This window comes from Sinocyclocheilus anshuiensis, unplaced genomic scaffold (genome assembly GCF_001515605.1).
Source record: "Sinocyclocheilus anshuiensis isolate Anshui unplaced genomic scaffold, SAMN03320099.WGS_v1.1 scaffold1184, whole genome shotgun sequence".
Lineage (NCBI taxonomy): Eukaryota > Metazoa > Chordata > Actinopteri > Cypriniformes > Cyprinidae > Sinocyclocheilus > Sinocyclocheilus anshuiensis.
Window position 1 is genome coordinate 132,191 of NW_015547647.1, and position 14,325 is coordinate 146,515.

At 38.2% G+C, this 14,325-nt stretch overlaps 2 protein-coding genes across 2 annotated transcripts in view; both read left to right on the forward strand.

Moving 5' to 3' along the window:
- LOC107701937 (tubulin-specific chaperone A-like) overlaps nt 1–3,948 on the forward strand; it is an 11,709-nt gene extending 7,761 nt beyond the window's left edge. Inside the window, exons 3-4 of the mRNA XM_016504087.1 lie at nt 1,744–1,830; nt 3,629–3,948. Of these exons, the coding sequence (XP_016359573.1) occupies nt 1,744–1,830; nt 3,629–3,709 (168 nt within the window). The 3' untranslated portion in view covers nt 3,710–3,948. The remainder of the gene's footprint in view (nt 1–1,743; nt 1,831–3,628) is intronic.
- Nucleotides 3,949–9,926: 5,978 nt separating this feature from the next.
- The window catches only part of LOC107701938 (homeobox protein orthopedia B-like), a 5,805-nt gene continuing 1,406 nt past the window's right edge, over nt 9,927–14,325 (forward strand). The window contains exons 1-2 of the mRNA XM_016504088.1: nt 9,927–10,826; nt 11,228–11,577. Of these exons, the coding sequence (XP_016359574.1) occupies nt 10,751–10,826; nt 11,228–11,577 (426 nt within the window). The 5' untranslated portion in view covers nt 9,927–10,750. The remainder of the gene's footprint in view (nt 10,827–11,227; nt 11,578–14,325) is intronic.

Below are 14,325 nucleotides of genomic sequence, written 5' to 3' on the forward strand. Positions count from 1 at the left end.
TGTGGTCCAACCTAGCTATCGGTATCGGCAAAATCCACTATCGGTCGACCTCTATCCATAACATAACCCTCTCCACTTACAAAGGGGATTAGGTAGAATTAAGAGGACAAAGTCTGTGCCTGCAGTTACAGATATAAAACCTGGTGAAGTAGACTGCGGCGACCAGACGGCGGCCACACAAATATCACCACTAGAAATCCCACTGAACCAAGCCCAGGAGGAGGCCATTCCTCTGGTGGAGTGGGCCCTCACACCTATAGGGCACTGCAAGCCTTCTGAAGCGTAAGTCATGGCTATAGCATCCACTATCCTGTCTCTGCTTGTCTCAGTTTGAGGACGACTCTACAGTCGTTGCACTGCAAGCCCGCTGAGGCGTAAGCCAAGGCTATAGCATCCACTATCAAGTGAGTCTGCTTTGTAACCGGCAGCACTTTAGAGCGGCCTCAGAAGCACACAAAGAGCTGCTCTGAGTATCTAAACCGGCCAGAGCGTAGGGGTTTGCGATATATATCGTCTGCGATAATATCGTAATTGTTGTTTTAACGATGTGCGATTTGACATTATCGAGTATTTTGGAGTGGATTGGGACCCTGCTCACCATCTGGATTGGGGAGCACAAGAAGGGTGATGACTTGTGCTCTAAACGGAGTGGAGAGCACTTTTAGCACAAAGCCGTGTCTCGGTTTGAGGACGACTCTACAGTCGGTAGGCCTAAACTCAAGACAGGAAGCACTGACTGACAGTGCTTGCACGTCACCCACTTGCTTGACAGACGCTAAAGCCAAAAGGAGGGCATCGATTAACACGCGCCGAGTAGGGGGCGTGCCACGTCCTGGTGAGTTCCTCGTGAACTGCCGGCAGGAACGGAGTGTGCCGTTGGCGGTGTGACATTTGCAGCAATGTCGCTGGAAATTTGCTCAGAAATTTGCTCTTAGATGTGCCAGATGGCTGCAGGGGAAGGCTTTTATAGAGCCGAATTATACAGAGGTCGGCTCCTCCCCTTTTGACAGGTTGAAGCGCCATTGTTTTGTGCAGCTACACGAAAGTGAATAAATCAGGTTTCAGTATCAGAGTAAGAAGGAGTTTCCCCATAAGCGTGTCAAGGCAATGGGAGAGACCGTTCGAAAGGGAACTGAACGCTACACTGCCGGTACCAGTCGGTTGTTCTGTTGTGTTAAAGAAATTGCTTTGGTAAGGGTGAAAGAGACAGAGCTGATTCAGTATGGCAGCGCTGTGGGTGAAATCAGGGTGAGTTTTAATGAGTTTTAATGTGCTGATGCAAAATTAATGATGTTATGTAACTTTAGAGGAGTTTTGTAATTAACAACACATGCTGCTAATTTAGAGGTTCTCAAGGAGTAGTGGCCCATGTTCTCTCTCTCTCTTCATTCTCTTCACCTTCTATCTGGAGTGAATGCATATATAGCTGTTTTAAAGGACTAGTTCACACAAAATGTACAATTCTGACATGATTTACTCATCTTCATATCTGATGACAGTTGTACATGTTTTAGATATTGAGTAATAACTTACCAATAACTTACAAACTCACTCAACAAGGACTTTAGCGTTTTCCAGTGAGCTCCTTCAAATACTTAATGAAGTAATACAGACACACAAAATGCTCTCTGAGAGTAAGAGAGAAGTTCTGGGTTTTCTGAATGATGTTTTTATGTGAATAGTCTTCTTTTTGTTTTGTTATAGTACAGAGCCAGTAAAATCTCTTAAACTTGTCTTTAACAGATGGAGGTGTTGCAAGAGTCAAGAATGATGATCCCTGACTGCCATCGTCGTTTAGCCATGGCCCACGCTGACCTGCAACAACTGTTGGTGAGAATATGAAACGCACAGTGTTTCAGGTGTTGACCTACCCGTCAGGTTTGAACTCGGCAGCACAATTTAGTTACCCAAAAATTAAAATTTGCTCAAAATGCCATCCAAGATGTAGATGAGGTGTTTTCATTATCAGAACAAATTTGGAGATTTAGCATTACCTCACTTGTTCACCAGTGGATCCTCTGCAGTGAATGGGTGCCGTCAGAATGAGAGTCCTAACAGCTGATAAAAACATCACAATAATCCTCAAGTAATCCACACCACTCCAGTCCACCAATTAATCTACCAACATGTTTGTTTAGAACTGTTTTGGACTATTTTCACTTGTAAATGGTGCTTGATCTGTGCATATTTCTCTCTTGATTCCGACAAGGTGATTTTTTTCACTGGAGTTTGAAGTTAAAATCCTTTTAATGATGGATTTGTTTCTTAAAAACGCGCAGCTTTTTTCTTCCCATGATGTTAATTGATGGGCTGGAGTGGTGTGGATTACTTGTGTAATGTTTTTATCAGCTCTTTACACTCTCATTCTGACGGCACCCATTCACTGCAGAGGATCCATTGGTGAGCAAGTGATGGAATGCTAAATTTCTCCAAAACTGTTCAGATGACGTGACAAACTCATCTACATCTTGGATGGCCAGAAGTTGAGTTTGGATAGAAAGGTTATTCATAGTCTGAATATTGACAGTACAGGAGGAAATTTTTGTGTCCAAGCATCTCCCAGGTGTTCGGATCAGTGCTAAGCACAAGACACCATGACATTGCAGGTTTATGTGTGTGAGAAAGATGTCTGTTTGTGAGAGATGTACAGGGGAGACAGTGTGCCATCCGCTTCCTGTTTGTTGGCGTTTAGAGGAAGTAGAGGATTACAGGGGTCACATTAATTAACAGCAAACGAAGCTGATTGCACAGGTGCTTTTCAAACAGCTTGCTGCGAACAGCCCCTGTTTGTGTTTCAATAAAAATGCATCATATACCCTCTACATTTTTGTGTCAGAGTAAAACATACCATCAGCCACAGCAGCAGCTCAGTGAGGCTACACACACACACACACACACAGTCCTGTGCTGCACTCATTCAGTTCATTAGTAATGTTGTCACGGCAATGGCCTTTATAGAAACCATCGTCGATCGATTAGCATTGATATGACCTACTACTCTCACTGCCTCCATTACATTTTCTCACTGTGTTACGTGTGTGTTTGTTTGTCTGTGGGGCTTGTGTGTGTGTGATTATCTGACAGGTTTACTGAGTGGATTAGCTGTTTTTGGTGAGGTAGTTGGTCTCTTTCATTGTGTTACTGTGATCTGATTTACTAACTCCAACTGGATGGAAAGCTCCCACTCTGTAGACTTCAGGTTTGAATTTATTTAGTCATTTAAAGGCAGTTAAAAACCAAGATGGTTGTGAATGTAAGTGTAAATATTTTGATAAATGTTTTTATATTGACTAAAATGATGCAGTGGATCTTGAAATCTGAGGTTTGGTATTATCCAATTACATTTATATGATTCATGATTTAAAAAAAACACATTGTGATCTTAAAATATATCAGTATTTTGGATAAGAAACAAATGTGTAATAGGTATAGTTGTAATTATGATCAGTTCATTAAATTCTGTAACCAATGCTTTGAATGTATTGTAAATTACTAGGGTTGTAAGATGCATCACTTTCTTCATGTTATTTGTTAATTATTCATATTTTTAATTAACCAAATATTACTCGCACTCATTAAGACTCCAGATTGGGTACAGACGATGACTTGAAATCATTTTTATTTTCAGGAAACAGAAGAGGAACTGGCTGAAATGGAAGAATACAAGGAGGCCAGAACTGTTTTAGATTCAGTCAAGCTGGAAGGATGATGGACACGAACTAATAAACACCCACAGACGCTAATGTACACACTGACATCCCAAGTGTCCATTCCATTTGTTCTGACCTGTTTAGTGTTTCAGAAGCAATGCGATGTTTACTGATTGCTTATGTTTGCATTTCAAAGATTTTTGTATTGATTCATAATTTAATGACACCATTTTCTTCCTAGCATTCTGTGATCAAATGCATACTATCATGAAATAAAGTTTCTTTTTACTATTTCAAACCCTTCTGTTTTTTGTTTTCTTCATGCGCCTAGTTATTATTGAATACTGACATTTTTTGTTCAGCTCTATATCTTCAGTTCATTATAGTATGTTACTTTTTTAGATTAGACCTTCACCTGCTGGGAAGGGAACAATTGTCACGCGTCTTTGAATTCATGTAAGCATTTCACATTTATTCCTGCTGCAGGTATGTGTGACTACATAAAGCTGAATTAATGTGTAAAACACTGGCCTTGTGTTTTGATATAAGATGCCATATGCTTCCCTTCTCATAGGACTGCAGTAATTAATGCAGAATTTGAACCTGGATGTCAGTCACGTGGACAGGCTTTGCTTTCCTGCATGCAGAGGGAGACCGGTATAGCATGAAAAACTAGCATATGATGAGAATATATTTCCAGCTCTCCTGAAAAGACACTGACCTCCGCTGGCAGATTCTCTCATGCAAGCACGTGCCCACGGCTGCAGTTCGCCTGCACACATGCTTTGACCTAGTTGCTGGATATTTTGCAGTTTTAATATAATTCCATCATTTGAATTCTGGGTGTATTTTGTAGGCTATGAATGTCTGCCATTTCATATTAGGTAATGGAGGGCCTGTTTCTGATCCCCTGGTAGCGATTGCATCAAGCTTTTCCCATGTCTCTCAGATATTGTAATCAACATTGTCAAGGTAAATGGAGAAATTTCCTTCGCAATAACTTACTGCTTTCTTCAATGCATTTGATATCACATAGTTCAGATTTTTTTTTACAGAACTATGTGATGTCAAATGCAGGGGGCAACTCTTCAGTAGTCTGTATGGTTATGTATTGTTTTCTGTTTAAAGTGCCCCAAAAACTATTTGGACAGTCAAACCTAAACATGAGTGAATGTTGTTGCATTCAATAACAAAATAAAACATAATAGATAAGGTAATCAAACCAAGTGGCATTTATTTGTTTAAGAAAAGATGGCATAATCACAGTTTTCAAGCAAGACATTTAATAATTTTATGTTTTCGTAAAATGATAGATAAGACTATTTAAATAAAGACAAATATATATATATATATATTTGTAATTATTTATTGCACATGAGGTGTTTTTGGTTGCATGTTATTTTTTTGACCTTTTTTTGTGTGTGGTTGTTCATAGGCTCATATGTAAAAATAAAAAAGATACTTGAGGCACCATTTTGGCTCTCTGAAGAACTTCTAGGAACCCTAGAAGGGTCCTTAAATATATCCATATCTTTCTATATTTGCAGGTATACAACGCAAATATCTTTTTCTGTAGGCATGTCCCAGTAGCGTTGCACTGTTGTGATTAGGAGTTGTTTAAATGCTGTCCTTTTCAATGGGTGTTTCCTCACTGAAACAGATCATTGAATGGATTTCTGTCAGGTTCATCCCGCAATCGCGTTTCTTCTTAAATCTATATAGTTCCGCCTAATTCGGTGTGTTATAAAATGTGTTTCGGGGTTTTTTTGAAAGCCGAAGGAGCAGATGAATTCGGGTTCCATTTGGCTTGGTCTTCATTCTACATATTTCGATAATTATCGGGTTCACCCCGAAGCCTCATTATAGCGCTAATGAGGCGCCGCCACTCCGTGACACCCAACCGCTCCATCTCGTTAAGGAAATCGCTCTTCAATGCTGATTATTTTATTTGGAGCCATAATTATATTTCTTTCGGATAAATCACGGTCTAATCGAGTCCGTTCGGAGGGCAGAGCCTAATTGGAGCATGAGATGCGGCGGCGGGCGCGCGCGACCGGAGGAACCAGAGCACCTGATGGATTTGGGGGGAGGAGGGATTCTTCATCATCACCCCCTCCTCCTCTTCCTCCTCCTCCTCCAGCTAAAACACAACCGCTTATTACCTTTAATCCCCCCGACTGTCACCGCATCACCTGCACGAAACAAGAATCTAATTTGTTAAACTGGCATTTCTGCAGATGGACGATCGATTTTCTCTTTAGAATTCTCTAATTGAGTGAATATAGACTCTATAGTGGAACTGCATGTGCGGAGAAAGAGGGCGTTATGCTGCACGTGTGTGGGTGTGGAGCCGGTTTTGTCTGTTGTGTGGACCGAATGTCCCCCACACGGACAGCAAGACCTAAAATCACTAAAAAGGTTTTAATGGAAATCTGAAAATGCAGAAAGGTTTGTGAGAACTAGATCAGTGTATGAGAAGTCAGTGAAGCAACAAATGTGTGTATTTACGTGTCATTAGAAGTCAAATAGCCGAAAATGTACCACATAAAGTGGCTAATTTAATAAAATATTTTCCGTAAAATTAATACTTATGATAATAATATAGTTTATGTAATAAAATTCTATATTATTTATAATATATTTGATATTGAATAAAAAATTGAAGTCAGTGGGAATATAAATATGCTAAGTTTTTATTTATTTCATTTTATTATTTTTCAAATCTAGCCATATATATTATTATTATGATGATGATGATTATTATTATTATTATTATGGGGATATAGTTTTCCCAAAATAGTAAAGCTGTATTTTAATAGCAGTAGTACTCTAGTTATTGTAAATAAGTTGCTTTAACAATTACGCAATTAAATGCGATTATGCCACATTTTGGAGGCAGAATAGCTGAAAATGTGTACAGACGTTGGATAAATCTGACAAAACTTCCTTTAACCGCCCTGAAGGAAAGAGTAGTAAACACAGAAAAACTTTGTTACCACTTAATGTTTAATGCGAAAAGATGACTGAGAAGTTTTGGATGCTTTTATATGGTTGTTTTATTTTATAGTTATCAGAAAATATTTAGAAAAGTAAATCATTCCTTTGTTATAATCTATTATATCATCATATAATCTATAATAATATAACATATATTTTTTTAATATATAAAAAAAATAGTAATATAAAAATGCTTCCTTTTGTCTGTATTTATTATTGGCATTGAATTGACGCGTGAGTAAACGTGTCTGTGTGTTGGTGGAGAAGGAAAATCATGTATGTGTGGAAATGTGTCCTACATGTCAGCGCGCCATGTGGGACAGATGTGATGATGGATATGAAGGCCATGAGATGGTGAGTCAAACAAAAGGCTCTCTGAAAATCCCTCCACAATGAGGAGTGAGGGAGCAAAATCCTCTCAGCTCCAGACCGAGTTCAGAATTACATTTGTTTTTCTTGTGATTTTATTAAAAGTCACTCCTCGCCTCCAGAGCGCGTGAACATGTCTACTTTCCACTCAGATGCGCCGCATTAACTTGCAGGGCGCGCCCTGCGCGCAAAGGACTTATAAAATACCTTTTATCTTAGAAAATGAGTAAATATTATAAATGTGTTGTTACTACTACTACTACTATTGTTATTATTATTATTATAAAGACATTAAATATTATGTATATTAAAGTTAGAAAAAAATAGTATTACTGTTATAACTGTTAAATGTTTTGCGAGGTTAGTGCATTGTGTAGTAAACGTATGTTTGTTTTAACTTCACATTAATTTATCCATAGATAATAATATGCATAGACTTGTTATTAAAGACGTTACATATTATATCTATTAAAGTTATAATATGGTATTATTACTGTTTTAACTGTTTGTTTTAACTTCACACTCATTTATCCATAGGAGCATTTGCCAAATGTTTTGAACATCTTTGAATTTATCATTTGATTTTATAGTTTTTAGTGCATTAAATCTGTTTTTTTGAAGGAAAACGTGGAAAAATTACTTTCAGTTATTTGGGAAAAATCTCTGATTCGATGTTGTCCTAATTGTTTGGTGATACAATTACAAATGTTATTAGTGGTTATATATTATATATTTACATTATTAGTTGTGTTTTGTGTGCATGTTGTGTACACCATACAGTAAATATTATTATTATTTCCATTATTAATTGCTAAATTACAGTACTGTGTAGTCGTGGTACTGCTGGTCGTACAAGGTTTTTTTTTAATTTTTTTTTTTATATATGTATACTGTATATGTGTGTGTGTGTGTGTGTGTGTGTGTGTGTGTTGATTCCTGAACTTTAGCTGTGATCACCACCTTCTGCTGCAGCTCAGAGGACCTAGATATTATTATTATTTTTTTCATTACTGGTGAGGTCAGGAAACAGTTGTGTATCCCCCTCAAATGCATTTAATAAAATGTTTTGCTTCGCTTCGCCTTTCACAAATAAAGCTTGAAATCCCCTTGCTGGATGCAGGCCGGGTATTGGTGTACAGAAATTCAATCTGTACATTTTGTACATTGAGGTAAACCGACGGAATGAATTGCATTAGAGCAAGCCAATGTATTTCCAGCCAGCCAGTTTTCAGCCCTTGCTCCGTTTGTGTGCAACAATCTAAAACTTATTTATTAAAGAAGGGGAAAAAACACTTAATCCTATGCACACAAAAAAACCCTCTTACAGCCGAATAAAGACAAAAGCAAGCAGTAAGAGGATAGAAGAATGTTAATTGAGGGTCACAGCTTGCACACTATATTTGTTCATATTTTATGAAGTGCACGGCAGCCCTTCACTCATATGTCCCCTGAAAGCATCGTTAGGCGTCTGTCGCACTTTTAGTCCGTTAAATATGACCGTGTGCCTCCAGAAGAGTGATTCACTTCTGTTTGTGCAGCTATAAAAGGATCGAGCAATATGAAAAGTCGTAAAATGAAGCGCGCTATCAATCACGCAGAACAATGTAATGATTTCAAATGATCGTTATTGTTGATGCAGCTGATTTTTTCTTGCTATGATACACGAGGAAAAATGCAATTGTGAACAGCGAATAGTAAAAGTGTTCGTTCATGCATGTGAATAATTTCCGTCTTAAAATTATCCGAATCGTACACTCTTAAAAAAAAAATAAAGGTTGCTCTTAGAACCTGAAATTGTCATTGGAGAAGATGATTTTCGAATCTGTAAACGAATGGATCTTAAAAGTCTATAATTCTCGTTTGATGTCTCCAAAGAAGCATATAAACAGCTCTAGTTGGAGTTGTTTGAATAGAACAAGCGAAGAACCTTTATTTTTAAGCGTGTAGAATAAAAGGATTACAACTCCAGCAAGAGAAAACAACACAACCGCGTTCGATTTATATTTACGTCTCTGGTTTAAAGCCACATCCACATCCCAATTCAAAAAGCCCCAGTCTATTTCCTGGCCAAAAGCAAACTGTGAGATGAACACAAACCCGAGATCTTCCATTACGCGCCCGGTGCCTCGTTCGCCTTCTCTGACATTTCGGATATCAAAACGCAGCGCAAGAACAATTGTTTCCAAATTGAATCCGCACTCTCTTGCTTTCCTCATTTTCAGCGAGGCATATACGTTTCCCCGGCGAGTCAAGAGTCGCATCTGACCCGGCGTCTGGAAGCGAGCGCTCTTGTTCTTACCAGCAGATTGGTGGCTTGTCAAAAAAGCGTTGAAAGTTTGTCGCTCGGACGCGTCCTTTGTGCGCGCTGAAAAGACACCATTCACTCTTGCAAATAAAGGAGTTCTTCAAACCATCCCACTGACATCTGCTTAGAGTCTTGTTTGCGCTGGTTGTCTGATATTTTTCACCGGCTCCGTGTGTGACAAAAGCTATTGTGTTAATTGGTGTAAATGCAAGTTCGTTTATGGGTGTTTAGACGGGCTGCACTGGCACTCGAGTGATCTTTGCATGAAATAAATCAAGTTAATTTAGGGCAATTGGATGAAAAATCAATGCAACGAATACAATTTGTCAGCGTAGAGTGTTTAAAGTCTAAATGTATCTATTTTGGTGCGAAAGTCCTCGCACTCCCCCTTTGCTTTGGTGGGGGTTTCCCTGTGTCTGCGCGCATCAGCCCTGGAAGCACATTTCTGACTCTGACTTTCCACCGAATTATGCACCTAATTTGCTCACATATCATTTACTCCAAGTTCCTCCCGCCGTGACAGTCGGGCCTAAACACTACTAAATCAGCCCTAATTTATACTGATCTCGCTAATAATCGTAATAAAAAGCTTATAGATTTGGCACTAATTACATAAAAGCCTAATGATGTTGAAAATTACCCTGGTTTGAGATATAGGGCTAATCTAAACTTTGTTGTTGGCTGCCCCGGGGTACTAGAAACATTAGAAGAGGTTCACTTCGTCTCCAAAAGGCGAGAGTTGGACATGGCACGACACGAAGGCCTTTTTTCCACGAGGAAACGCGAAATGATCACTAACGATTAAGTGACAAAAATGGAAAATCTCGGGGAACGTTATAATTAAAACGCGAAACTTTTTTTTTTGGAACTAATGGACGCGCATAAAAACCAAGCAAATGAGTCCATATCATAAAGAGAGCACTGTTTGATCGTTTAGTCCAGTAATAAACTTCGGGAAGCCATTACTAAACCATATGGCTTTGATAAGGATGACACGTTTATATAACAATACTTTAATTCTCTGTTTCTCCTCAAATAATCAGGGCCCCATCAATGATTCTGGCATCACGCTCAATTAAACCAGTTCTGAGGGAGTTTCTCGAAGAGCTTTCTGAAGGAGGTCATTTTAAAGGTTATAATTTGGGGATCAAAAAACGAGGAGAAATGAACTTGGGAGGGCAGCAAGAGAGTCTCTCGCGCATCTGACACCTCCAGGCTTCAACGCTGATTGGCTCTCATTTGAAGGAGCTCATGGGTTCATTCAACTATTAAGCGCCTCCCAGTTCCTCTAAAGGACATTATAATGCAAGGGACCTCCTTTTTTAACCACAAACCGAATTTGCTTTCATTTAGGCCATATATATTTTTTAAATAGTTTAAAGTCATAGAGATTTTTTTGGGAAAGCATTTCGCCCTGGAGCGGTGCGCGATGCTTTCGCACGCCGACCTGCTGGATGCTCGCCTCGGTGAGTTATCAACGCCAAACTCCGGTCTGCAACTCTACTGTAAGCTGGAGCACTCTTCTCATCTAATTCAAGCAGAGAGAATTGACAATTTGTCTCTTATTTTATCTTAATTCGATTTAAGCGAGCTAATTCATTGGAAAAGTAATCATTATTATTATATTACGCAGTAATTTGATTTAGTCGTTTTCCAAGATATTGAGGGGAATCGAATGGAATTAGATTTTTTTTTAAAAGATGACATTGTTGTGAGCTAGTTTTTCACCATTATTTGCATTTTATGGCTGTAATGACAAATAGCAAATTGTAGTTTTTGCATACGAATTGTGCTTGCTGTGACAGTCTAGAAAAAGTATTTTCTGCACTAATACTTCTCTCTTTTTCAGCAATGCTTGGTGTTGATTTTGAGCTCACTCAGCTTTGACCTGTTTTCTCTGCTTCAGGGATGAAGGATGCCGCGGCCGAGCTTCTGGGTCACAGGGAGGCATTGAAATGCAGGCTGGGCGGCGGCGGAACTGACCCGGGCCACCCCGGAGAACTCGCCCCGGTCTCCGATGCAGTGGAAGGGGCCACCCTTCTCCCCGGAGACGATATCAACAGTGCTGGATCCAATCCGCCGGGTGTAGCGGTGAACAGTAAGGATCAGGAGAAGCAACAGCAGCAGCAACAGAACCCCAGCCAGTCCGGCGGCCCGCAGGAGCTGGAACGCAGCTTCGCCAAAACTCACTATCCGGACATCTTCATGCGCGAGGAGCTCGCCCTCCGGATCGCCCTGACGGAATCACGAGTGCAGGTGAGTCCGGTGGAGTCTGATCAGCACAGGTTTCGGATTGTTTCATTAATATTATTATTGCTGTATCGTCATTTACATTGTATTAATTCTGTACAATATATATATATATATATATATATATATATATATGATATTTTCATAAAATATTATGCGTTGTTGTAGGCTGAAATTATTATGTTTGAAATGAAAAAGAGAAATCGATACATCTAAAGCACTAGATAATTATTATTATTATTACTCGGATTATATTTTCTATAAAATGCATTCCCAAAGAATATTTAGGTAGATAATTTAGCTAGATATTTATTATAAAGGTTCCTCCCCCCGCCCCAAATACTAATGTTGATTATTAAAAATACGAAGTCTAAGAGATAACGAAATGAAAACGCTTTATATTTTAATTTGAAGAAGACCAGCCTATTTTTATTATAAAGAGAATTCGCATTTCTGTTTGTTTGCATGAGTTTGTCGATAGAACATTAGCACAAAAATCCTTGCCTAAAAATACTATAATAGTTTATGAAAACGCTCTTAAATGTGATGAAAACATCTCCGAACGAGCTCTGTCGTCAATAAAACAATGAAAATAAATTAATTATAGCCTAAATAATGTCTACAAAACTGTTACATTCATATTAATATTCAGTGTAAACATCCATGGTGTTTTAAATGAGACACCATGTCCTGTTTATTATTTTTTATTATTAGTAGCATATTTTCTCAATTTGTTTCATAGTTTAAAATAACACAACAGTATATGTATCCCAATCTCACGAATCTCTTGCTTTATTATTGTAAAATTGTGTTTATTGCCTCCGTAAAGCTTTAAGCACTACCATCATATAGGTTTTATTTATTTTGTTTTAGTGTTATAATTAGTATTATTGTTATTGCTGTTACAGATTTCTAGGCCTATTTGTATTCAGGTTATGTTTCTATAGCAATGTTCTTGGCTCTTGAAAGTGCGCCCATTTAAACGCAGCGCGCTTTTCATGATTATTTTATTGTTCAGGTCATCTTCCTTTTACAATACCATTATTGGTTATCTTAGCCATTGGAGCAGACCGATATCTTAATCGCTTTTATAAGATGATGACTCTTGCGGCTGCTGTGATTGGTGGTCAGGCGCAAATGCAGCGGTAAATGAACCCGCGAGACAAATGTAGGACGCAACGAGCTCGCGCGGCATTCCAGCGCTATCTCTGTGATCTATAGAGGCTCATTATAAATGTATAGCTTTTGAGTTGATAGTGCAATAAAACCAAGACCATTATTATTAACCAATTTCAGAATTATTTATAACTTAACAGGCTTATTAAGCTCAATGCGTAAGACTATTCTGCGTAAAATAATAACCATCATAATGAGCAGGCTTGAGACTCTGTCCGAACCATTTTATTTACATAAAAAAATAAATGAGTGACATGCTGACCGCGCGGTGATCTTCTGCAACAGCACACTAGGTTTGTTGCATGAATGTTTCGCGCTCTCATGAAATAGGTCTGTCAGTGTGCACGACTTAATGGCGAGTCTTTTTTAATGGTATGAGAAATTGCATTTTTTTTATCCTCTGAAGTGTAATGCATTTGAGGCCGGATTTCACGGCTGGCTGCGTGGAGTGGGATTCGGGGATCTAATATGAACCCCTCCACATTTTTTCTCCCCTTTTCGTTAGGTCAAAATCTGCTCGTTAATCATTGTGAGCGCGCCTGATATCTCTATAAACCTGAAGGACCTCGGGAAATAAACACCGTGTGAGCCTTTTACGGCCCAGTGTGGGCCTTTTTATGCCCTGGTGTTGTAAAATCGAGCACATAATAATGCGGAGTCTAAATATTATGATTCCTTATTTAAAACAGCATTATTAGCGCCATTTTGTGATGTCGAGACGTTTATCAAGGAAAGAAGCAAAAGAAAAACAAACAAAATATTAAAATAAAAACAATGTTAGCTATACAGACAAAAGTGGTAACCTGCAATCTCTATTTCTAACTAATTTAGTTTTGTTTGTACACTGAAAAAATAGCGTAGGAACAATCGTCACTGAGAAATTGCTAGTAAATTTCACTATTAATTACAAAGAAACGCCAAGTACACATTGAATAAAACATGCTAATTTAAAATCGAAAAAACAAAATAGTATTTTCTTGTAAACCTTACTCCAATAATCAGTTCTAACCCTACAGTGTACATTATTTAGGTTGATTCAGTGATGTTAAATAATATTTTTGAACTTGAATGAAACTAGTTAATTGAGATGTTACCAATTGTGTTACTATTTTTTCAGTGTAGTTTTTAAAAATGTATTTTGATGTCACTAATAGCATGCAAACAAACAAATAATGCATCAGAATAATATTTTTTTCCCTGCCGTGTTAAGTGTAGGTTATTTTTGTGCAGCTTATCTTTTTGTGCATCTATATTTTTTGTGCAACATAGATTTTTGTGTATCTGTATTTCTTTAGAAATATAACAAAGAAACCAAAACATTGGTTCTTAAGAATCTGTAATGTGACATCAAGAAAGTGTGGGTCTTGTTTAAACACGCACACACGTTTGTTTTACTATACTTGTGAGGACTTTCATAGACTTCTATTGTTTTTATACTGACCTATCAATATTTTCTATCCCCTCACCCTAACTCTACCCCTATCCCTCACAGAAACCTTTTTGCATTTTTACATTTTAAGATAAACTTAATTTAGCAAAAATTAAGCAAATTAGCAAAACAACGCCCCCCCCCCCCCC